This window comes from Rutilus rutilus, assembly GCF_951802725.1.
Source record: "Rutilus rutilus genome assembly, chromosome: 5".
NCBI lineage: Eukaryota > Metazoa > Chordata > Actinopteri > Cypriniformes > Leuciscidae > Rutilus > Rutilus rutilus.
The window spans coordinates 37,173,338-37,197,758 of NC_140213.1; the positions used below are offsets into that span (position 1 = coordinate 37,173,338).

General features: G+C 36.9%; 3 protein-coding genes across 3 annotated transcripts; 2 read left to right on the top strand and 1 right to left on the bottom strand.

The window, feature by feature from the left end:
- Positions 1-280: 280 nt before the first annotated feature.
- Positions 281-6,343, bottom strand: sspn (sarcospan (Kras oncogene-associated gene)). Its single transcript, XM_084408569.1, has 3 exons — positions 5,629-6,343; positions 2,414-2,500; positions 281-939 (listed from the first exon to the last, which is right to left on the bottom strand). Exons 1-3 carry the CDS (start codon positions 5,881-5,883, stop codon positions 580-582), a joined length of 702 nt encoding a protein of 233 aa, XP_084264695.1. The 5' UTR covers positions 5,884-6,343; the 3' UTR covers positions 281-579.
- Positions 6,344-7,468: 1,125 nt separating this feature from the next.
- Positions 7,469-11,500, top strand: bhlhe41 (basic helix-loop-helix family, member e41). Its single transcript, XM_084408567.1, has 5 exons — positions 7,469-7,696; positions 7,799-7,862; positions 7,996-8,103; positions 8,229-8,340; positions 8,708-11,500. Exons 1-5 carry the CDS (start codon positions 7,635-7,637, stop codon positions 9,640-9,642), a joined length of 1,281 nt encoding a protein of 426 aa, XP_084264693.1. The 5' UTR covers positions 7,469-7,634; the 3' UTR covers positions 9,643-11,500.
- A 5,213-nt stretch (positions 11,501-16,713) lies between these two features.
- ctsd (cathepsin D) lies at positions 16,714-23,961 on the top strand. Its single transcript, XM_084408568.1, has 9 exons — positions 16,714-16,954; positions 17,892-18,048; positions 19,126-19,249; positions 21,058-21,176; positions 21,269-21,468; positions 21,614-21,736; positions 22,240-22,384; positions 23,096-23,194; positions 23,414-23,961. The coding sequence occupies exons 1-9, from the start codon at positions 16,887-16,889 to the stop codon at positions 23,579-23,581; spliced, it is 1,203 nt and encodes a 400-aa protein (XP_084264694.1). The 5' UTR covers positions 16,714-16,886; the 3' UTR covers positions 23,582-23,961.
- Positions 23,962-24,421: the final 460 nt, after the last annotated feature.

Consider the following 24,421-nt stretch of genomic DNA (forward strand, 5'->3'; position numbering starts at 1 on the left):
CAAACTCTTTTGTTAGATGCGATTAATCGCGGTTAATCGATTTGACAGATATACAATGTTTCGAATAATTTTTAAATATTCTTCTGCAAACTCGGATGGAACACCAGGAATTTCGTCTCAGAAACAATGAGCGAAAAGTGCGAAGTAAGAAAACGCATGCGGAAGGTGAAGCTTGTGCAACTGATTGCATTTCTTTTTTAATTTTTATTTAATACTGGCACTTAATACTTTATTTAATTTTTACGCATGGCATTACCACAATAGTAACAACAACAGCAGATTGTGTCACTATTTTATTTTTTTAATCTTCAGGTCTTGTTTTGCATCATAGATAAAAATACTCTCCTTGGCAGTGGTAACCAATGTAGAAAAATACAATGAGTCTAAAAATTGCATAAAACTTTCCAAAATATTGTAACATGGCAATACAAACACAGACTCGTTCAATTGCTTTGATAAAAGGTCACGTGGCAGATAGCTCCCACTGGGGCAGATATTGCAGCAAACAGTTTCTTCCCTAAAGGCACAAACACTCCCACGCGCCACATGTTTACTTCTCCACAGAAATCTCTCGGTGCACTAAACTTTCTGCCAATTCTGGGCGGAAGGAGATCCCATCTGTAGCCCAGCGAAAAACACCTGGTACCTGTGCTTCCAAATCAGGAAGGCCCCCAGCAGACAGACGATAGCTTGAGCCAGGTTCAGCAGCATCTGCAGAAGGTAATACATCGGTAGAGTGCTTATGATGGCACTGCAGTCTGTCACACCTCTGTAGGCGAAAGTGCGAGCGATGGGGTCCTCGGGGTCCAGGGTGCACATACAGTCCTCCTTCATTTCCTTGCAGCTGTAGCTGCTGGTCAGGGCGTAATGGTAGCACTGGAATGCGATGACCAGTACGGAAATGACCAGCCCCATAGTGCACAGGAAGAAGTACAGGAGCTGGGCAGAAGTCATTTGTGATGATTAAGGCAGGGCGATGGAGATAAGATTTTAATTAGACTAAAATGCCTATACTTGTTCATTTAAAACCAGCTCAGTGTCTTGGTGACTCAGGAATGTTACTGGCAATATCAATGGTCCATTAAATATAAAAAAATGCCTAATTAAAGAGACAGTTCACCACGAAATTTTAATTTTGTCATTAGCACACTCAGGCAATACAAAATTACTTTCTTGCGTGAAACACAAAAGGAGATGTAGGCATAATGTTTACCTTACGATAACAATGGATAGTGATTTTAAATGTCAAGCCCCATGCAAAAAAAAAAAAAACACTCACACACAACGCACCATGAGAGTTTCATAAATGTGGTCTTGTATTTTGTGGCGCCACCCTTAAAGGTTCCCAAAGAGGGTTTAAGCAGCGATGCCATAGAAGAACCACTTTGGGTTTCCCAAAAAATGTTTCAGTGAACAGTTCTTAAAATGGTGAAGAAAATGTTTATTATCTGAAGGTTCAACGGATGTTAAAGGTTGTTCATGGAACCACAGATGCTAATAAAGGACCTTTGATTTTTAAGAGTGTTTTTAAGCAACGACAAAGGTGATTGATTCAGAATTGTGATGGGAAATCCGACTCATTTTCAGAGCCAAAAGAATAAGACCAATTGGACATCGTCTTGGTTCAATGAGCAGGCGAGTTGTTGACTCGAGAACCAACAGAACCAAATTGTGAAGAAGAAATATTTTTGTCCGGTTTTGTTAACCGCTTCAAACTATTTATTGAAAACAACTGACTCGAAAGAGCATTGCTATTCATAATTCAAAGACTTGGACTATTGAGCTTGATAAGTACGCCCCACTTTTATAATACTATTATGGTGGTTTTTTTTAGACATTTAAAATCACTTTCCAGAAATAAAGGTTCCAAAAGGAGTTTTTGTGATGTCATAGGAGAACCATTTTGGGTTCCCTAAAGAACCTTTCAGTGATCAGATCTTAAAAGAACCTTTTGTCTTTGTATGAAGAACATTTTAATAATCCAAAGAAACTTTTTCCACTATAAAGAACCTTTTGTGCAATGGAAAGGTTCCATGGATGTTAGATGTACTTCATGAAACCATCAATGCCAGTAAAGAACCTTTTTTTAAAGAGTGAATGGCAAAGAATGGCAATCCTTTTGTGTTTCATGGAATAAATAAATAAAATAATAGTGTGTTGGAACAACATGGTGGTGAGTAAATGATCATTATATAATGAAATAATTTTTAATTTCTGGATAATTCATTCAGTTCAAATATGATATGTAGATTTTTTTAAATTCTAGACCTGTTGCTATAGCTAGAAGTATCTTGCTCTCAGAGCTACTGTGCCACCTTTGTGAGTTTTAAAGTCTATTTGAAATGTATTTACATACAGTATGAGGGGGCAATTGTAATTGTCAGTTTATCCAAAAGCTGCATTTGTTTTTCACCTTTATGATAAACTGAACCGATGCTCTCTCATCAGGCACTCTGGTGACGCAGAAGAGGATGAATCCCAGCAGAGACACCACACACATCTGCAAAACACGAAAATACAGTAGAGAAATTTTAATAGACTTGTCACTCAGACCCCAAATGTACCAAAAAATAATTGAGTTGGAGGGTGGATCACTGTTATCATGTGCAAGTCAAAGTCTGTTGCTGAAATCTTTTGTCATTGTTGCCATGAACACATACCAGTCACTGGATTGATCTAATCTTATTTGCAGCGCAGCAGAGCTCCTAAGTTTCGGTGTCTGCCAGGCTTGTCATGAGCCAACCATAACCCTCATTGTAATCAGCATTGTGCAACTCAGCATTGAGCTGTCATCTGATAATATATTGACTGCTGCTGCAAATTGAATAGCTTGACCCCCCCCCCGATGATATCTTTATCTCTCACGCTTTTTATCTCTCTTTTCTTCTCTGTCTCTCTCTCTCTCTCTCTCTCTCTCCCCCTCTCTCTCTCTGTGTGTTTTCCCCGCTCTTTTCTCAGCGTGATTGGAGTCTTGTGACTAACGTGTGGTATCTAATTTGATTGTTTTTCCCAGGTTCTGAGGCAGAGAAGTCTTGGTGACCTCAGCGTTTTTTTCGAACGGCAGCCCTCTCGTGAGGCCTAAACTTGAGATCTCTGATCTATATTGCTGCAATGAAATGTGTGCGTTTTATGATTCTGAATTTGTGTATTCAACATAGCAGTCGCTTATGTTTTATTGCCACATTAGCTAATGTTTTACACAATAAAAGTGTTGTTGGGGGTTGTGTGGCGGTCAGAATTGAACAGAGAATGCTTTTTACATTTCATTTCGATTTCTTGATTTGAACTGAGGTACTGCAATTTGAATTGAAATGTAACATTTTAACAATAAAAGCAAAGTTGGTAACACTTTACCATTATCACATTAATCTTAATGTTAATTTCAACACTAATATATTATTAATATCAAAAGTTGTTTTGTAGTTGTAATATATTTTTTTTTTTAAAGCTGTAATGTTATTTAATGGACCTGAGCTAACATGAACTAACAAAGAACAGATGTACTAAGTTGAACAAAGATTAAGGGGATAGTTCACCTAAAAATGACATTTCTGTCATCATTTACACACCCTCATGTCGTTCCAAACCTGTCTGAGTTTCTTTCTTCTGCTGAACACAAAATACGATATTGTTAAGAATGTTGGTAACCAGAGAGTTGATGATAGCCATTGACTTCCATAGTATTTTTTTTTCCTACTATGGATGTCAATGGGTCCCATCAACAGTTTGATTACCAAAATTCTTTAATATAGCCTATCTTCTTTTTTGTTCAACAGAAGAACGAAACTCATACAGGTTTGGAACGACATGAGGGTGAGTAAATGATGACACAATTTTTATTTTTGGGTGAACTATCCCTTTAATACTATAACAGATGCATTACAGTTACTCAAACTTAAATTAAATAATGTAATTTCTATTATATTCATCTTAAAACTGATGCATGCAAAGTTATTTCAGACCCTGTTATGTTTTCGGTCTACGTGACTGAACATGAATGTCTGCTTTGAGCTGGCTTGAATCTTTTGAACAATATTTTGCTATTTATAAGCTTGATCTTACTCTCTTGTGATTCTCAAACAAACACAGCTGTAGTATTTTTAGATTTATTTAGCTGAGGAACCCGAGTTGTTTTTAAACTCTAAATAGGCTTCTGCAACTGAATACTTATGTGCAAAAGTTAAGAAGCATGAATTCTTTGTAAATCACTGCTGAACAAGCGAAATGTAATGAAAATCTCTCAGTGGTGAATATCATATCAGCTTTACAACATTCAAACTGCAGGAATTTTTAATATGTGACTCACATCTTTTTTTTTTTTTTATTGCAGTGTGAACAGCACAAACAACATGACAACTGATCTTTTGATTTAAGCCACTTCCATACACTGTAAAAAAATAAATAATAATCTGTTACATTTACGGTAAAAAAAACCCGGCAGCTGTGGATGCCAGAAATGTACCATAAAAAATACGGTAGCAACATTTTAGGTTTTACAGATTAAACTTAAATTTAATGTAAAATACCGTATTTAACTGATATAACTTTAATATACCAATCTACTGAAGTACTTTATAACTTTACAGACTGACAGACACCAAACACAGTGGTGAAGAGAGTCACATGATGATTCAAAGCCTATCACAAGCAGCTTTTCCACAAGTTGAGAAGGTCAAAACTAATATATAGAAAGTGCACATTCACACAAACACTAAACACTAAAAAATGCAATAAACATTAATTTACCAACATTAGATGTAACATAAAACCTTAAATGTACATAACTAATACGAAAAACAAAAACTAAGAAGAAACAGTTATTCAACGAAAATACATCAAATGTGAAATGTCTTGCAGGGAATTCTGGGAATAGAAATTTACAGTTTTTCCACTGTAAATTATACAAAGACTTGTTCTTTTTCACTTCCAAAAACTTTAACGGTATTTTACTGTAAAAGTACATTAAATGTACAGTTCAATCTATTACAGTTATTCACCATATATAGTACCGAAACTTTCTGTTAACCAATTAACTGTTCTTCACCGTAGCATTTTTACAGTCTTTTACCGTTAAAATCACAATCAGTTTATACAGTGTAGCCCGGACCTCAGTCTGAACAACAGTCATATCGTAATTCATGCTACTTTAATGACTTCTCCATAAGTTTTAAGGTGACAGCTTTAAACAAGCAAAAGGGGTCGTATCATAAATATTGAAATATTATCTCCTCATGCTTGTCTTTGTCCTTATCGCCTGTGCATCACCTTAGAAATGAACAAATAACACTGACTTCAGTGGCCTTCCCATGACAGCGTGCTGTATATGCGGTCTTTGTTTTTGTTCTTTTGTGCATGCGATGCCAGTTCAGGATCGAGATCAGCTCACACTTGAATCTGATATTTTAAACCCATTTTAGAAAGACAAAAAAAGCCTCGCAGTGTGAACGTATTTATTATTTTTGTACTTGGATGCGCACATGCTCTCTCTAACAGCATGCTTATATGCTTATGTACAGTATAAGGCTGTGCGGCCAATGAATCTGATGCGATGGCCTCATGCATGAAAGAGGAAAACAAGGCATGCTGGGAGTTGAGGGAGAGGTTGATGAAGAGCAAAAGGAAGCTTACAATGATGCCGGCCCAATGGGGCGTCTCCCTGGCCAGGAGAGAGGGGCTAATGGCAACCATGAGGAAGGCCACCCCTGCTACTGCGATGCCCAACAGAAGCTGGAACAGAGCGACCAGCAAAGGAAAGCGGCAGCCACAACATTTTTGGACATCCTCCAGTAATGGGCCTTCAGCTTTTGCTTTTCCCTTCTTCTCATTGCCAGGGGTTGCGTTTCCTCCTCCAGGCGACCCCTTCGGACTCGTCCCCGACCCCATAATTCCTCCTGTCTCGTGCTGAGATTCTTAATCTTCCTTTGAGGCCGACTGGACGTTCTTGCTCTCGCCCTCTATCTGTTTGTCCTTCTTTTTCTTTCTCGCCTGCCGTTTCTTTTGCTCTCTTTAGCTAGACTGTTCCTTCACGCTGCCTGCCCTGCCCTGCCCTTCCCTTCCCCTCCCTCCTCACTGGAGGCTTCTCTCCCTACGCGATCCCTGCTCGCTATTCGGAAGCAGAAAGGGCTCTGAACTAATATGGAAAACATTTGGAGCAGATTCCACAAGAGCCACATATAGAGCACAAGGAGAGGAGACGGAAAGGAGGGAGGGTAGGAAAGGAGAGGGGAGACATAAAGGGGGGACTCCAACACACGACAACTACTAGACTCCCTGAAACTAAACAGGAAACAGGGTTCTTACAGAGAGAGCAGAAACAATTCTTGTCACTGGCAAACATGTGGGCGAGTGTTTTACAGCCTGGAGTTAGTCACATGATTTTGATGAAGTTACGTGATCCGCGGGCATGTGAGAGGGTTACAGTTAATCTCTTATGAATATTATGAGAGAGAGCAGATATTTCACTTTGTGTTAATTATGGAAATTCATTAACTACATGCAGGACACGTTTCTTATAGCCTAGTGAATATGTCTGTATTCACCTAGAGCTTTAGTAAAACTTTTTTTTTTCTCATTTTATATTTCATGCTCTGATTTTAATAGGTTCATCAGCTGAAGTGTTCTGAAGGCTGGATATTGACAGAATGTGGTCTATTTTTAGCCACACTATATTGAGAGCTTATTCTATGTGCTGTTGTGTAATGTCACACCTCGTCTTATATCATGTAGGCATATAAGCAAAGCATTCTCAGTAGATTTTATAGATATCGATTCATGCTCAACATGCTGCACAAAACTCCATTATAAAGTTGCAAATATCATAGTAGACAAATTGAAATAATCGTTTAAAATAAATACCAGATAATCATAAGATTGCAAATCTTTAACAGATTACTAATAAAATATACTAAGAAGAAGAAGAAGAATTTATTGACATCAAGCATGATTATGACCCCCACCCCCCACCAAAAGAGGAATTATCATCTTAGACAAATAGTGATAATTATATTTGGCAAACCTGATAAACAGCCTATATGAAGGCATTTTGATAGTGCATTTATTTAGCAATGTAAATGTGCTTTTGAATGTTTGTTTGCTTTAAAGTGTGAAATATTTTTATTGATGTTGTTTTTTCTAAAAAGGCAAAAAATTATTTTGTGTAGTAAACCTTAAGCCTATAATAATTTGAATTGGCTTTATATAGAAACATTTAAATGTTATTAATAATAATAGCCTATATTAAGTACTGGTGTGTCATATTTACATGTGTAGATATTATTCCTGAGGCTTAAAATGCAATTATTTTAATGCTTTGGAGCGATATGCTGTGGATTATTTTTCAGAGTCTATTCAGCAATGAACTGACAACTTTCAAAACCCGTTTAATTCCCAGACTCTCGAGCTGGTGCATTTACACGTGAGTGTGCGCGCGGTTCCTGCCTGGTGGAGGCGCGCGTGCGCGGTAGTCGCCACGAGCAGACTGAGCGCTGGGCAAAGTGGCAGCTCAGGCGAGCGCGCACACACTTCATCATTCAGAGGTGCTGTGCGAGACCGGACACAACGCACTGACGCTCCGCTGATACTGGATTAACTAAACCTGATTGTAAAAGAAGCGAACAAGAAAGTGGGACAAAGTTATGGATGAAAGAATACCTAGAATGCAGGGCAGACAGTTCCTGGATCACGCGGATTTCTTGGGGTAATTTTATTTTCGGTTGTTTTTTTTTATTCAATTTTGTTTAAAGCAACGTTACTATTTTTTAATGTGTGTTGAGATTAAAATAGTGTTTTCTTTTTATAGGGTTGAATATTCGTCTCTCTACATGTGCAAATCCAAAAGAGGGATGAAGAGAGAGGAAGGAAAGGTAAGCAAACTGTGGACCCGTGATGGAAACGTGATGTCCGTCAAGTTCACGTAACACCATCGTTATTAAGAATTTGAGTGATAATTATTACTTTAAGAACTTTTTTGCAATGGCTGCTACTTCCCATTCGCAGGACGCGTACAAGTTACCACACAGACTGATCGAGAAAAAGAGGAGGGACCGAATAAATGAATGTATTGGGCAGCTGAAAGATTTATTACCCGAACATCTCAAACTTACGGTAACATCACTTGAATGATTTTTTTTAATTTTTTTTTTTTGTCTTGTTAAAATGTGTTTTGTAAATTTATATGAGGGAAAGCATGAAAGTAGGGAAATCCTATAAATGTTCGTATTGTCTTACAGACTCTTGGTCACTTGGAAAAAGCGGTAGTTCTTGAGTTGACGCTGAAGCATTTGAACGCTTTGACAGCTGTCACAGAGCAACAGCACCAGAAGATCATCGCTTTGCAGAACGGTAAATTACATAATATGCAACCCACACAATACAACCTGAGAAACATCTATACCACATGAAGTAAAACATGAGTAAATGTAGCTTAAACATTAACATAACTGCACATATGAACGCATAATTATGTGTTTGTATCTTATTTATATTAATGTCACGTGTTTTATATATTTAAATCTTATATATATATCTGTTTTGCATCTATCTATCTATCTATCTATCTATCTATCTATCTATCTATCTATCTATCTATCTATCTATCAATCAGTGATCTATCTATCTATCTATCTAATCTATGTACAGTTTATTTCTATGTATCTGTCTGTCATTTTTCTGTTGTATATGACAGGACTTTGTCTTTGTTTTATGACAGGTGAGCGATCGTTAAAGTCCTCCCTCCAGGCTGACTTAGACGCGTTCCACTCAGGCTTTCAAGCATGTGCCAAAGAAGTCCTGCAGTATCTGAACAAGGTGGAGAACTGGACGGCGCGCGAGCAGAGGTGCACGCGACTCATCAACCACTTACACAAAGTTTCCGCGCAGTTCCAGTCGGGCGCAGGGATCCTGCAGCAGCAGCAGCAGCAGCAGCAGTTGCCAGGCGACGACGCTCCGGAACGGGACACGCAGAGAGACACACAAGCCAACTGCGTCCCTGTCATCCAGAGGACTCAGAACCTCGAGCTGAACGAGAACGACACAGACACTGACAGCGGATACGGAGGAGAGGCGGAGAAAGGCGATGGCAAATGCGAGAAAGGATGTGACACAGCGAAAGGAGTTAAGATCAAGCAGGAGTTCGGAGACGAACGTGTCACCAAAAAAGCCAAACTGAACTGGTCTGCGAACGGCGCATCTGATTCCGCCAATACCCGACCGGACGTGGCGCTTATGAACTCTTTAATGGGAATGACGGGTGTTGGTGGACAACAGACTCCCTTTTGCATGCCGTTTTACTTCATAAACCCGTCCGCAGCAGCATCGTACATGCCTTTGTTTGATAAAAGTCATTTGGAGAAGTTGGTGTACCCAGCGGCTGCGGCGCTGACCACGCCGTTCCCGTGGCTTTACCCCGGGATTCCCACTCACGCCTCCACCGCAGCTGCGGCCGCCGCCGCCATCGGTTTCGCCGGTGCGTGTGCCGATAAAACCTCCGGATTTGATGCAGCATCCTCAAAAGATGACGAGCCGCTGTCTCCTGACGGTGACCTGTCCAGCGACGCCGACCTGGCCTCTCCTGTGTCTGGGGACCATGGCTCAGAGAATGATGCCGGTCATCAGTCCCAAAGAAATGAAAACGATGGTACATAAAGCTGGTCCTTTGACCGTTGAGTGCACACTAGTTTGCTTGTAAAATTGCTATTTATCTGTTTATCTTAATTTAATTGTCATTGAGTATTTAGTATAGTGTTTCTATGGATTTCCAAGCAAAGGCTATTCTTTTATTGTTTTGTTTTTGTTTGTATTATTATAATTATTATTAGGATTCAAAAATTTCACAACAAACTGGTTTATCAGAATGGGGAGAATGGGGGACGTTGTAACAGCCAGTGCCTTTTGCACTGATTCCTTGAGATATTTGAATGAAAATCCAATTGACTGCAGCCACTTTTATGTCCTTTATGTCTCGCCATTTAATGGCATATTAGTATTGACTGAAAATGTGTGAAATCTTGGTTTTTTTGGGGGTTGTAGTTGTCTTTTATTTTTTTGATGAAGAAATGTAGTTTAGTGCAATACAAATGAATCCTCTTTAAGCTAAAGAACGGCACTTATCCTAGCTGAGTTTTCTTTTTTTTGTGAAGATTTGGAAGTCACATATTGGACTCTTGGATGTAATGTTTGATATTGACCTCAAGCAGGCTGGTGTGACTGCTGCAGTATTTGTCAGATATAACTTTCTATTATAGTATGACTGGATTTCAGTCCTATTTCGCTCTTTTCAATGTTCAGTGCTTGAAAGAGTTACCTACATACCTCAACATACCGTAGAGTTTGGGCCACGACTCATTTCATAGAGATGCTCCTCTGGCAGGGGTGGTGACGGAATGTTTCGAGCGATTTTAATTGGACAAATGGTGTGAGCAACAATCCTCTGATGTAATGTTACAGCAGCCCCCGTCTCTCTCTCTCTCTCCCTTTCCCGAATCACTTGTTGTGAAGGAAATCAGCACTCCAGATGAGAATGGCGGGACCAATCACCTGTCAATCATCACTTGAGAGTGCTTTGCCAACAATCTGACATCATTGTCCTGTGTCACCTCTAGCAAAAATGTACAAGGTATTATAGCACCTTATGGAACTTTGATATTGAATGTAATCTGTGTTCTTTTGGTAGATATAAAAGTTTGTACTGTATATATTCTGATAAAAGTAGTTATTTAATCCAGAGGTAAAGTGCACTTTTTCTTGCCTTCTCAGTTTCCTATTACACAATCCTCACTCTTCGTTTTTAAGCCAATGCCCTCTGAACTCAAACTATGATGTATGTCTTTCTTAAGGAAATCTTCTTAAATACAAGGCAAGTGTTGGAATACATGTATGGCATCATACTCTTGAGCTAGCATAAGCAAACAAACAAACATGTGAGCTGGCTCATTTTAGTCTGTAGTAGGAGAGACAGCTGTTGAAAAGTATGTAAGGTAAGAGATATGTGATTATATCAAATGTGTTTTGCCTTTTCTGAAACATTGTCACTATTCATGACCTTGAAAAAGCTAAATGGGTCATGCTGTGTATTGTACAACTGTTGTGGAGCACTGTAACATGACATGAATAAACATGTAAACGGACCTTTTTAGATGGGATAGATCTTAAAAATCAGGAGATCATGGAAGGCTCTTGAGTTTTATTGAATGTGATTATTTTTCTAGGCCTGGGTTTATTAATGCATAGGAACAGTGATGTACCAGCTGCCATTTATTTCTGCATTGTAACACATTTCATAGGCCCTATAGTGTCTTTGCCTCAACTGTCATTTGCCTAAACAGTGGCATGTGGATGTATATAGTTTGTGAATATGCTGTATGTTTAATGTTCATGTTGTAGAAGAAATCTATGGATTTTTTTAAAGGATACACTGAGAGACTGCTGCACATTTCCTTAATGCTTTACACATTTGCTGTTTGAAATTATGCAGCTCAGTTGTCAAATAAAAATAAGCTCATGTAAACAAAATGCTATCACCCCCCTCATTCATTTCAGCACCGATATGCACATGATATTCATATAGGCCTATTACACAGTGTAACACTTCATTGCAGTCAGTGACTGAGTGTTTGAGTGTTATTTTCAATGTGAACCACCCAGAAACACCCACTTACCTGCAGCTGACATCAAGAGATCTGCTAACACTAGCTTCATGTAAATAGATTTTATGCATATTTAACATAACCTTTTGCTATTTAATAAAAGGCAACCAGGAAATCTAATATAGATTTGGATACTTCTAAGGAGTCAACCATAACTTTTGGATCAATAAAAGCTAAATGAAAACTATCCTGTTTAGAAACTAAAATGTGCCAATTTCTTTACTGTCATTAATCAAAAACGTAATTAAATTGTGTTTGATGGGCCCAACAAACAAAACCTATAAAATGACCTTTTATAAATTAGATAATAGGATCCTTTTTTGCTTATGTTTGGATGTTTGTGTTGAGAACCAAAGAATGAGTCAGCTTGTAAATCAGCTGACAGGAGATTCATAATGTTGGAATGTTGAACAACCAAAGTTAACATGTGATATTAATCTGCAAAACAAGGGAGATAACCACAGACATACAGTACTTTTCATTTTTAGAGAAAAAATCTGCAAATCATAGCTTTGTGTGAAATAAAAAGGATAAACGAACAGCAGGGGCTCGTCTACTAAATGCTTATATAAACATGCAGCAATATATGTCTGGAAGTCTTATGTAATAGAGTTGTGATAAATGGTGTTATTTCAGTGGTTGCGCTGAACTGAAAATAGTTATTTACTTCTTCAGGACAGCCATGTTGGTGATGTGTGAAGTGATAAGAGCGCATTCTTTTTTACATTTCAGCGTTCTGTTTTGCTGAACAAGTTCAACTTTGTTGTAAATTTGTGGAATCTGCTGTCAGTGTTCAGACGGTCCTTTACCACATTCTCAGACTGGAGCGAGAACATTATCGAGATCACACTGACCTCTAGTGGTAAAACTGTGAAGACACGTGTCATTCAAAGCTTACAGTTTCAAATAGCCTAGTGGTGTATTCAGTTTAACTGGGACAGTTTTTGCTATTGAGATGACTGGGAAAAGTGGTCTATCAACCTGAATGTTGATAATGTTGAAACGACCTATGTGTCGTTTTATTGAAAAAAAGGGAAAAGGTAAACTGTGGAAACTGTGATAAAGCACACAAGTATTTCACGGTTTAGCGTTTTAGGGATGTACGAGGAAACGGAAGTAGGCTTTTTTTTTTTACTTTATTGAACAATATTAACAACCATAATTGGCCTGGTACAACATATGAAAATGTATTTTCAGACAACAGACAAGCAGAATAACATAGGATATATATATATATAGAAAATACAAATAAATAAGCTTAGAGAGAGAGAAAAAAAAGGATTCAAATAAATAATAAATAAGGAAATAAAAGACTAGGGGTTTTCATAACGTTTCACATCCTCTATCAAAGTAGATAAGATTAAGGCATTCTTTTTCTTCATTAATTTTAGCGATGAGAAGTAATGATACAGTTCTTTACGAAAAACGTAAAAGGTTGGAAGTGTTTTCAGGAATCTATTCTTGTGTAAAAAGAATTTCCCAAGAATAATAGATGTGTTAACTGCCAAGTCATGTGTTTCATCTTTCATAAAAATACCAAAAATTACATTTTCCTTTTGTTTATACAGGTAAATCTTCAAATTTGGGAAATAGCCAGTAATGCAAATCTTCCCACAAGGTATATTAAGCAAATGTACAGTCATAAAAATGATCTGATCAACACAAAAGGAGCAACAGTTAACATCAAGACCAAATCGACATCTTAAAAATTCTCTAGATGGATAGCCTATACTCCATTCAGAATTTTAAGAATCAGAATCCTTTGCTTTTGGTGCAACTGGAAATTTAAGATATTTTGTTCTTAAAATCTTAACTTCAGCACTGGAAAAATATTGAAAAATTGAATTTTTATTTGAAGAATAAGGATATAATTCCTTCACAAAGGCTTTCCGAATTGTAATATTGGGTAAATGTATATGTGAGTAAGAGAAACTCACCAAAAGCTTAGGAAGATTACTTTGAGATACGTTGAAAGACATCTGAATTATGGGATTGCTTTGATAATGTTATCATACTGTTTCCTGTCAAATAAATTACATTTTAAACAGAAAGTCTCCGGTAATGACTCCGGTATTATCTAAAATATGCATTACAGACCATATTCCTTTTTCCCACCAATTTTTGTAAAATAAAGACTTATTCCTAAATACCACATACCTACAATTCCACAAAGGGATGTTGTGAAGACTGAAATGATGCTTCCAGTAAAGTAAAACCTGTTGTTGAAACTCTGATAACGTAACAGGGAGTTTTTTAAGGTCATAACCACATAAGGAGAAGATTCATGCCTCCTAATTTCATTTTTCAAAAAGGATCTTAGTCAATTCGTTTTAATAGTACCATTAATACATTTAATGTCAATTGCTTTTAGCCCTCCTTCTTCATACTCTTTAACCAATATTCCTTTTCTAATGTAGTGTGTTTTTCTTTTCCAGATAAAATTGAAGTTGGCTTGATTTATAGCTTTTATTGCGATCTTATGAGATTGAGTAAGCTGGGTTAATGAGTCTAGAAATGCATTCCTATTCTCCACAATCCTGTGATTAGCCTACATTTGTTGATTAGAATAGTTTCTTTTTTTTCTTTTTTTTTGGTGACTAAACAAAAAGATCTTTGTTTTAATCGGTGAGATTTTTATTTCAAAATGTAGGCTAATTGAGATTTATTAATATAATAATTCAAACATAAAAATGGAAATAAATAAATCACTTAATGGACAAGTTAATAGACATTTAAACTGTTTATTTAACTCATGTTTTAAAATGAAGTTAAATAACATAATATTTTAATATTTTATTTTTGAATTGAACAATAAATCTACACATTTAAGGTTTATTTACTTCATGTTTTAAAACGTAGTTCAATAAAATAATGAAATAGTAAATACATTTTACATTATTGTAAACTCCAGTAAAATAACAATAAATAAACCGTTTTTTATGCCTATCTGTCAATGTCAAATTGCCCATTTTAAAAGTAGGCTAATTTATTTCTATTTTCAAATTTTTTTCCATTTGAATTATTTAATGGGTAACTTTTATTTTAAGTGTCACTTTTAGTCCTTTATAGTTTTAGCCTATGCAAATATGTATGTAAATTGTATAAATGAAATTAAGGGGGGAAATCCGAATTGAAATGATCAGCACCAGTGTTCACCAAGTGACATTCCATGTCATTCCAATTGGATCTTTAACAGGGACATATATAGGCTAAAAACACTGCCCAGGCCAAAAATAAAAAAAATTTGATTTAAAGTTTGGATTTAAAAAGGCAAATGCTTGCGGGTACTGTATTTGGATCATTATTGCAGTGATTATTATGTTTCTATAGCATGTTGTGTTGGCAACAGTGTAGAATTGAAAATAATCCAAGATATTTTAAATGAACAAAGATATTTGCTTGACTGTTTCCCTACCCCCTCTTCCTACCACAATGACCATTTGGAGTTCCTAAAGGCACAGAGGGGCTGATAGTGATCTAGCAAAATGTTTGTACTTTGGGGGTTGATGAATTGTCACACCTTTAGTACAGTAGTGGAAGTGTAATCATCTGATTGGTCAGTTTGAAAGTCTCACATCTGGGTTTTAGTCACATGGTCAGGGAAAGGATAAAACAAGATTAAAACTGTTGCTCTGTCTCTTGGATGCTCTGGCTCTCTTCTTCTCTGGGTCCCTTTCTTGCGGGCTCTCTTCTTATTCTTGGGGCTCTCTCCTTTTGCCTCCTCTTTTTTCTCTCTCTCTCTCTCTCTCTCTCTCTCTCTCTCTCTCTCTCTCTCTCTCTCTCTCTCTCTCTCTCTCTCTCTCTCTCTCTCTCTCTCAGGTAACATTTATGCTGGGTAAGATTAATGGTATAAGTTATCATCATCTCATACATCTATTTTGTAACTATTTTAAGTGTAACCATAACCATATTTTGTCATTAAACCTTTCCAATTACAACTAATGTGCTAACTAGTTTTGATTTGGTATTGACTTTGAAATGCTACATATTGCAATACAATATCGTCACTCTCTATAGCAACGCTCTCCCACAAATATTAAGCTATTGTAACTACGCTTATTTCCGTCGTTGGTATAAGTGGCAGTGGGTGGTATAGACAAGAAATGTGCAGTTTTCTACCATCTTGCTAATAACGTTTCTTTAGTCATTCGGCAGTTCTTGCAGCTTGAACCACTGCAGGAATTCCACCCTTACAACAGTTACTAACTCGAGGTGCATACAATTTTGTTCAAGATCTAATATTGACAATGCAAGAATCAAGCACTCTTTAAAGTCTATTCCAGCACATCCTAAAGGTATGAACTCAGAGGCACCAATTCATGTATGAACATGATTCTTCATGCTCCCTCTCAACCATTCTTTCACAATTTGAGCCTGATGAATCTTGACATTGGCATCCTGGAATATGGCCATAGTGTGTCTTCCTACATGGTTGTTTAACTTTAAGAAATGAAAAGCTACTCACTCCATCAAGTAGGGCTAGAAGAACTGTTGTCCAACAAATAACATGCTGGAGTATAATAATCACTGCAGTAATGATCCAATTATAGACTTCTAAGCATTTGCCTATGCAAACAGCAACTTTTTTGGCAGAGCAATGTAGGCTATATTTAGATGTATTCAATTTCAGTAATATAGCCAACTATTAGGCCATACATATAATCAGATTTATTTAGTTAATATACTATATATATATATATGTAATATAATATTTAATATATATGTAATGTAATATACAAAGTCCAATATATATGTAAATAATATTTACTATATATATATATATATATATATATAGTAAATATTATTTACATATATATATATATATATATATATATATTAACAAAAAAATATATACATATATATACATAATTTTTTTTTATTTTTTTTTTTTAGGTACATATATTTAACATATTCGACCAAATAAAAATGTGATTAATTTGATGTAATTACATTTATTCCGGTCAAAGAGTCGACAGATTAATCACCAGTAGTTTAATCTTCTCACGTCCGTGTCTAATAAACATTTCCTCAGAGCCTTTATTCAAATTCTAAATGCGCAGCATCGAGCGCAGCCTTGACGTTCTTCAATGCATCATCACATGACGGTGAGCAAAAGTTGCTCGGCAGCACCATCACGTCAGCTGACTGCAGCCGTTTGTATTATATCAGATCACACAACAATACACTCTCAACAGACAGACACCACTCCTCAGATGCGTTAACAGGTCCCGAAGACTCGCCAACATGAGAATCGCCTTTGTGCTGCTAACGTTAGCTGCTGCCTTTTTGTGGACGTCCGACGCTATTGTTCGGTAAGGTCGAACAAACAAACTTAATAACAACAACACAATCCGATCATTATCGCCTTGTAAACATCGCAGTGTAATCACTGTAGTTCATTCACGTTACTTGCACTTACTAGTTTGTTTAAATACTATTTTATCCAGTTAACGTTAATTAAAAAGATTATAGTTGTCTCTTAAGACGTAACGTTATATCATTTTAAACGTGTAAAATGCTGTCTAGGTAACTTAGGCTGCTCACCAGGTTTTAAGACACAGTCCTTTGTGAAAACGATTACTAAGACCCAGAAGTCGTTACGGGTCTCCCACTAGACAACGAGGCTGGTCGTTTGTGATTCAGCAGAAACTAGGAGCTGTTTATAGACCAATATGAAGGGCCCTTTAAAGTTCAAACCTTTAGAAATCCCGTTTAGTGTACTGAAGCTGATAAATCTCACCCAAATGACTCAAAAACAAGTGAATAATGTTTATATAACGTGGTCATCAATGACTTTATTTTAGTCCTTATGGGGGAAGCCTTTTGTAGTGGTATTTAACTTGAATGTTATAAATTGACCTAATTTTTCTGTCAGTGACACATACCATATTAGGGTTTATTACTCACCGCCTTATCAAAGTCCAAAAACACTAAGGTTACTGCTTTTACTGCATCACACATGCAAAGAGAAAATTATATTTGTTAGCCATAACCGATGCAACTAATTCATTTGTAATGTGCCTATTTAACTTGGCGTGATTGATTGTAAGTATGTATAGTGAGCCATTGGTAAGGTTCTTGCCCAACTTAAAAGTTCTAACTTGTGTTCATCATGATAAAGTGGGTGGAAAGGAGCCTTGACTTGCGTTTAGCATGAGAATGTTTGTAGTTTGCTGCAGGTGATGCGGTTATGACCGCAAGATAACCGTGTGCAGTTTACTAAATCCAAATGTGTCTGTTTCTCTCCAGGATTCCTCTAAAGAAGTTCCGTTCCATCAGACGGACACTGAGTGACTCTGGCAGAGCTGTGGAGGAGCTTGTGGCTGGTTCTGTGCCCCTGAAATACAACCTGGGCTTCCCAGCTAGTAATGGTCCTACTCCAGAAACCCTCAAGAACTACCTGGATGTGAGTATTGCTTGTTTACATCATTTCCTTCCTGTGTAGGGCAACTGTGGTTTGCGCTGTTTTGCTAATGCACATTAATCCGTTGGCTCTACGTAATGTAAAACCATTTACCAAACATCTCTATTTGTAACATATGTTGTTTTTTCGGAATATCACTAATGAATTAATTTGACGTCAGAGGCATGTGAATGTCTCTTTTTAACGGCAGAGGTTGCACAAAGCTGTACATCCAGGAAGTAGCAAATGTGAGAGGACAAATCTTTATTACTATTAATCTTTAACTAAATCAAGCAAGGGTACTGTTGGCGGTGGAAACACAGGGTTTACCGTCCCGAATCGTACTGTATTGTACCGTACCATACCGCTCGGTGGAAACAAGCCATTACAGTCCTTTTGCAGAGTCATGTCATATGATTAGTAAATACCACTATGTCGGCATTATGGAACGTGACTAACTGTAGGAAAAAGTGAACCTGAAACTTGTTCTGTCATCTTTATTCACCACAATGTGCTAGTCTGTTTCCTGTCATAAGCTGTGTGATTGACAACTGGTCATGAGTTTGTTTGTCATGCTTCTGTTTCAATGCCTTTCCCACAGTAGGCCACCACAATCCTCTTTGGCAATGAACAGCTGATATTATTGCTGGAACAGCTGATATTATTGCTGGAACAGGCTTAAGTAATTGATGCAAGATCTTAAGGGTTAAAAGATCACATTTGTTTTTGAGTGACATATGGGAGATGCACATTATGATTAAAAAAAATGTTTTGTCCTAAAAATGTCCAGTTTTCTTTAAATTTTTTTGTATCTCAATCTCAATTACATCCATAAAAAAAACATTGGTTGGCATTTGTAGTTAAGGTAATAATAAATTAGAATATCAGTAAAAATAAAAAATGTATTGTGACATTTATTGCATTTTTCTTATTCAATTCTGAGATTTTCAATTCACAGTGGAACTGAAATCTTCAATATTTGCATGCATAAGGTTTCATTTTTTCGGAGGACCTAGTAATTGTAAACAAATTGTACAGACTGTTGTGGCGCTGAATTTTTAATACATTTTTTGTTTACAGGCTCAGTATTATGGAGAGATCGGGCTTGGCACTCCTGTCCAGACCTTCACTGTAGTGTTTGACACTGGATCCTCCAACCTGTGGGTGCCCTCGGTCCACTGTTCCCTGACTGATATCGCCTGCTGTAAGTCCACGCAGAGCCTAGGGATTTTTATCTCAAACAATATTGTCAGATCAGTGTTGTCCTTAAATGATTAACATTAAAATCTATATGAATTCTTCAAGAAACAAGAAGTTAATTTGACTGTAGCCAAATGTTGCTCAAGCTTGTTGCTCAAGCTTGTTGCTCTTTTTAGTGGTAGCAAGTTTGTTCCTGTAATCTGAACTATAACTTTTTAGAGATTGTATCATTGTAACATTTCAACATAGTTAGGTGAAGTCTTGCAGATCAGCCTCAGTGACAACTTAACTTGGTGTGAATGTTTGGGCGTTTTAAAATGTGAGCAAAGTTCTGTATCTTTAGTAGAATCAATCGTCTCCATTGACTTTGCATTGAGAGAAGCTGCATCCTTGTCATTTCTGACTTATAACAAAAAACAAAACAATGTCTAAAAGCTGCCATGTGACAAGGTGTAGAGCAAACAAGCTAAAAAACCTAGAAATACGTTTTTATAAGCTGTCGACCCCAAAAAATGAGCGTTTAAGGACACAAAAGTGGATACAGGCTGGAACGAATGGCTAAATTGTGGGATCCTGACACTTAGTATGCACTAAAAAATACACTTACCAGTGACAAAATGTTTACTGCACACTTAGTCAAATATCCAAATGTCAGTTTTATATATTCATTTCTGTAAGCTAATCTATCCCTGTCGCTGATTACGTTCCCTTCCAGTGGACGTAGTTCTCAGAGTAATATCACACCTTGCGCTGTTTCAATTGCCTGTATCCACTTTTCTGTCCTTAAATGCTTGTTTTGTGGGGTCGACAGATCATAAAAACTTATTTCTGTTTTTTTAGCTTGTTTGCTGTACACCTTGTCACATAGCAGCTTTTAGACATTGTTTTGTTTTTTGTTTTCTCGCAATGCAAAGTCAATGGAGACGGTTGGATTGTTTTTCCCCCTGCTGTGGGCGTGGCCTAAATGTCTCTATTATAGTGCAATAGTGACCCCTGTTCCGGAAGTATTTTTTCAATTCATTTCTCCCATAGGGATTTCAAAAGTCTTCATTAAAGCATTATAAGCCATGAACCAAGTCAATCAGCAACGAGTTAAATCATAACATTACAAACTTTGATTTGAAGCAAAAAAAGTTTTTGAAAATCGGACAAAAATACAAAGGTACAAGATTATGTACTTAATGGCTTTAGCGGGAGAAAGAACTACAATCCCATGAGGCATTGCGAACAACATAATCAAATTAAAAACAATGGAGAAATATAAAACTATTCATTTAAAAATGTTGATTATAGACAATACATTAAGTTTATTGCAAAATATGCTTAAATATGCAAACATTTAAGTATTTTGAGAGTGTTGGGAGACCGACTCGATTATGTCATTAGCAGTGCTTCATGGGAGTGGGTGGGGTGTTTTGCTTGTTTCGACTCTCTGATTGGTTGAATTTTCTGTACAGCATCATGGGTAATGTAGTTTTTAAACCACGAATTCCGCTGTTGAACAATTATTTTACGTAGAAATAACGCGGCTGACGGCTTCACAACCTCGTAGCTCACAGTAAGGCTGTCTTTAAAGGTTTATAGGTTATTGTTAAAAATCTATTTCCCTATGGAGAAAATGAATGGTTGCACCCCACTGTTGCACTCTCTAGCAAACCACAACCATCCAACGAGCTAATCAACTCCTAATGGATAAAATCAAGTCCCACCCTACCCTACTTTTCTTGTTCGAGAAGCCATTTCACTCGGATATATGTCACAATAGAGAAGAAGAATATTGCAACTTCAGTCTTTCTTTTTTTAAACCTGTAGTGCTTCATCACAAGTACAACGGGGGGAAGTCAAGCACCTATGTGAAGAACGGGACTGAATTTGCCATACAGTATGGATCCGGAAGCTTGTCTGGGTATCTCAGCCAGGACACATGCACGGTAGGAATCGACAAGTAACAAGTCTGAACATTTTTTTTTTTTGTCACCAGAAATGGTGAAGGCAAGAAACCGATCTGTTACTTCTCTTTCAGGTTGGGGATATTGCGGTTGAGAAGCAGATATTTGGAGAGGCTATCAAACAGCCTGGAGTGGCCTTCATCGCAGCCAAGTTCGATGGTATTCTCGGCATGGCCTACCCTCGCATTTCCGTAGATGGGGTTCCTCCTGTGTTTGACATGATGATGAGCCAGAAGAAAGTGGAGAAAAATATTTTCTCTTTCTACCTAAACAGGTAAATGAATTTATTTAGGCCATCCTGGTTTATTCCAGATGTTTATAAAATAAGCAAATAGTTACATGTCAGTCTGTCATATTAAATGCAGTTGAATCATTCAGGCCTGATTGTTTTGGATGTCCCCGTTTTATTTGTGCGACAGAAACCCTGACACCCAACCTGGTGGTGAGTTGCTCCTTGGAGGCACAGACTCCAAATATTACACTGGAGACTTTAACTATGTGGACATCAGCAGACAGGCCTATTGGCAGATTCACATGGATGGGTGAGAGATTTTTGGCTTCTGTGTAACGCACTGGTCGTCTAAACATTTAGTTGATTTATACAAATCTATGTTTAGAAATCAAGTGTTGGGAAATGGTTTATTTTTAGGCAAGAAAGTATCTCATTGCAAACCTTCTGGCTGTTTAAGCCTTTCCATCATGCATTCTTCTGTGGGAATCACTTTTTAAGTGTACAAACTGTCCACTATTAAGTGGTCTTTTTTTCTTCCACTCAAATCAACTTGAAAATTTTTATAGATAGAGCTTTAAATATGGTAATTTCTTCCCTTTATCATAAAAATGCAGTGCCTTTGTAGCACAGTTTGTTCATTAATGTTTGAACTTGAGTTTAGCAAATTTGTCATTTATATGAAAAATGGCATGCATGCATATGTAATATACTGGTCTGTCATGTGATAGGCAGGAATTCTACCGCTGAACCACCAATGCAGAAGATCACTGTAACAATAATGTAGTGTTAACAGTTCTCTGTTTATGTGTGTAGCATGAGCATCGGCAGCGAGCTGACTCTGTGTAAAGGAGGATGTGAAGCCATCGTGGACACTGGGACGTCCCTGATCACCGGCCCCGCCGCTGAGGTCAAAGCCCTGCAGAAAGCTATAGGAGCAATCCCTCTGATCCAAGGAGAGGTACTGCAACTTCAAATATTTATATTATTATACATCACTGAAGCTTTGTGACACAATTAACTATCTATTAAGATCCTATTAAATATTTTATTTTAACTTGTTTAAACTTGATACAAATACAGACTACTGTTCAAAAGATTGGGGTCAGTAAGAATTAGCTTATGCTCACTATCTGCATTTATTTGAGCACAAATACATTAAGAACTGTGTTATTGTGAAATATCATTACAATTTAAAAGAATTGTTTTCTATTTTAAAATTCCTGTGATGGCAGATTTTCTTAATTACTCCAGTCTTCAGTGTCACATGATCCTTCAGAAAACATTATAATATGCTGATTTGGTACTCGGGGAAACATTTCTTATTATCAATGTTAAAAAACAATGTGCTGCTTAATATTTTTGTGGAAAAAAATGATTTTTTTATCAATAGAAAGTAAAAAAAAACTTTTATTTGAATGGAAATCTGTAACTTCTTTACTGTAACTTTTGACCAATTTAATGCTTCCTTGCTGAATAAAAGTATTAATTTCTTCTTTTCTTTTATCATACTGACCCCAAACTTTTTTAAATAGATTTTTTTTATTATTAATATTTATATGTTTTTAAAAGTCTATTGTGAACAAAGCATGCATGCTTGGTGTGTTTTTAATAGTGTAGGAAAATATAACATTTTGATAACGTTCTCTTATTAAACACGTTTCCTCTGTAGTACATGGTTGACTGTAAGAAAGTGCCCACACTCCCCACCGTCTCATTCGTCCTGGGTGGAAAGACTTACACTCTGACTGGAGAACAGTACATACTCAAGGTTAGTCTTGTTTTGTCACCTCGCTGCTGTTGTTTTGATGTGGTACTTTGCATTAGCAGAACTGTGAAATCGAGGTGTTGTTTGAGGAAAAAGTCATGCCTGAGTCAGAAAAAAATCATGTGCCTGATGTTTCTTATAAATCACATGTAGCCGGTGAAAGCAAAACATTCTTGCGTATGACAAAGACATTCTAAAGATTGCATGTGTGTGTGTTTACAGGAAAGCCAGGGTGGAAAGGACATCTGTCTGAGTGGATTCATGGGTCTGGATATCCCACCCCCCGCTGGACCACTGTGGATTCTGGGTGATGTGTTCATAGGGCAGTACTACACCGTGTTTGATCGAGAGAGTAACCGAGTGGGCTTTGCTAAGGCCGCCCAATTGTAGAACTTAACACTTAAGATGTGTCATGAAAGTAATAAGAAATCTAGGAATCTTTCAATATCATCTCTGCTTAAATGATAGAGTAGCGGTATGATTGATGTGTTTGCACTGCTCCTAGCTTTCTGATGTTTTCGTTTTAAAGTGGCATGTGGAGATTAAAATGATTCAGGGAAAAGTCAGAAAGATGACAATTTACACTCATTTGCTTTTTAGCTGAAGCTTATTTTAATCCTTATGTGATTGTATCACCAAGTTTTAACATTTATTTTCTAATTGTTATGTCATTGATTTTAGACACTACCTGTTTTGAGATTTTTATTGTTGAAAACGACCTTCCAATGACAGAACAAATCAAAATGGACAATAAAGATGTTTTAAACCCACCTATGTTGTTAAACCTTTTCATTTAAACAAGGGCTCAGGTTTAAGGTGCATAATATAAATTAATATTTGAGGAGTTCAGATGCAAAAACCTCTAAGTGCCATCTGAAATTTTCTTCTAGAATGATGATTTTTATCAAGCTCGTATGTGTAAGTTCAGGAATTTCACTTAAATGGCAATGAAAATTACCTATTAATTGTCATTTAAGTGAAATTACTGAACTTACACATACGAGCTTGATAAAAATCATCATTCTAGAAGAAAATTTCAGATGGCACTTAGAGGCTTTTGCATCTGAACTCTTAATTTATAAGTTGATGATTTAATCATAATGGCCAACACTGGAATGTTAATTTTTTATATATATATATCAGGCAGAATTTTAATATTGGTGCATCCTTAATATTTGTCCATGTACAGTTTTGATCATGGTCATGTTGTTGTGAAGTGCAACAGTAGTA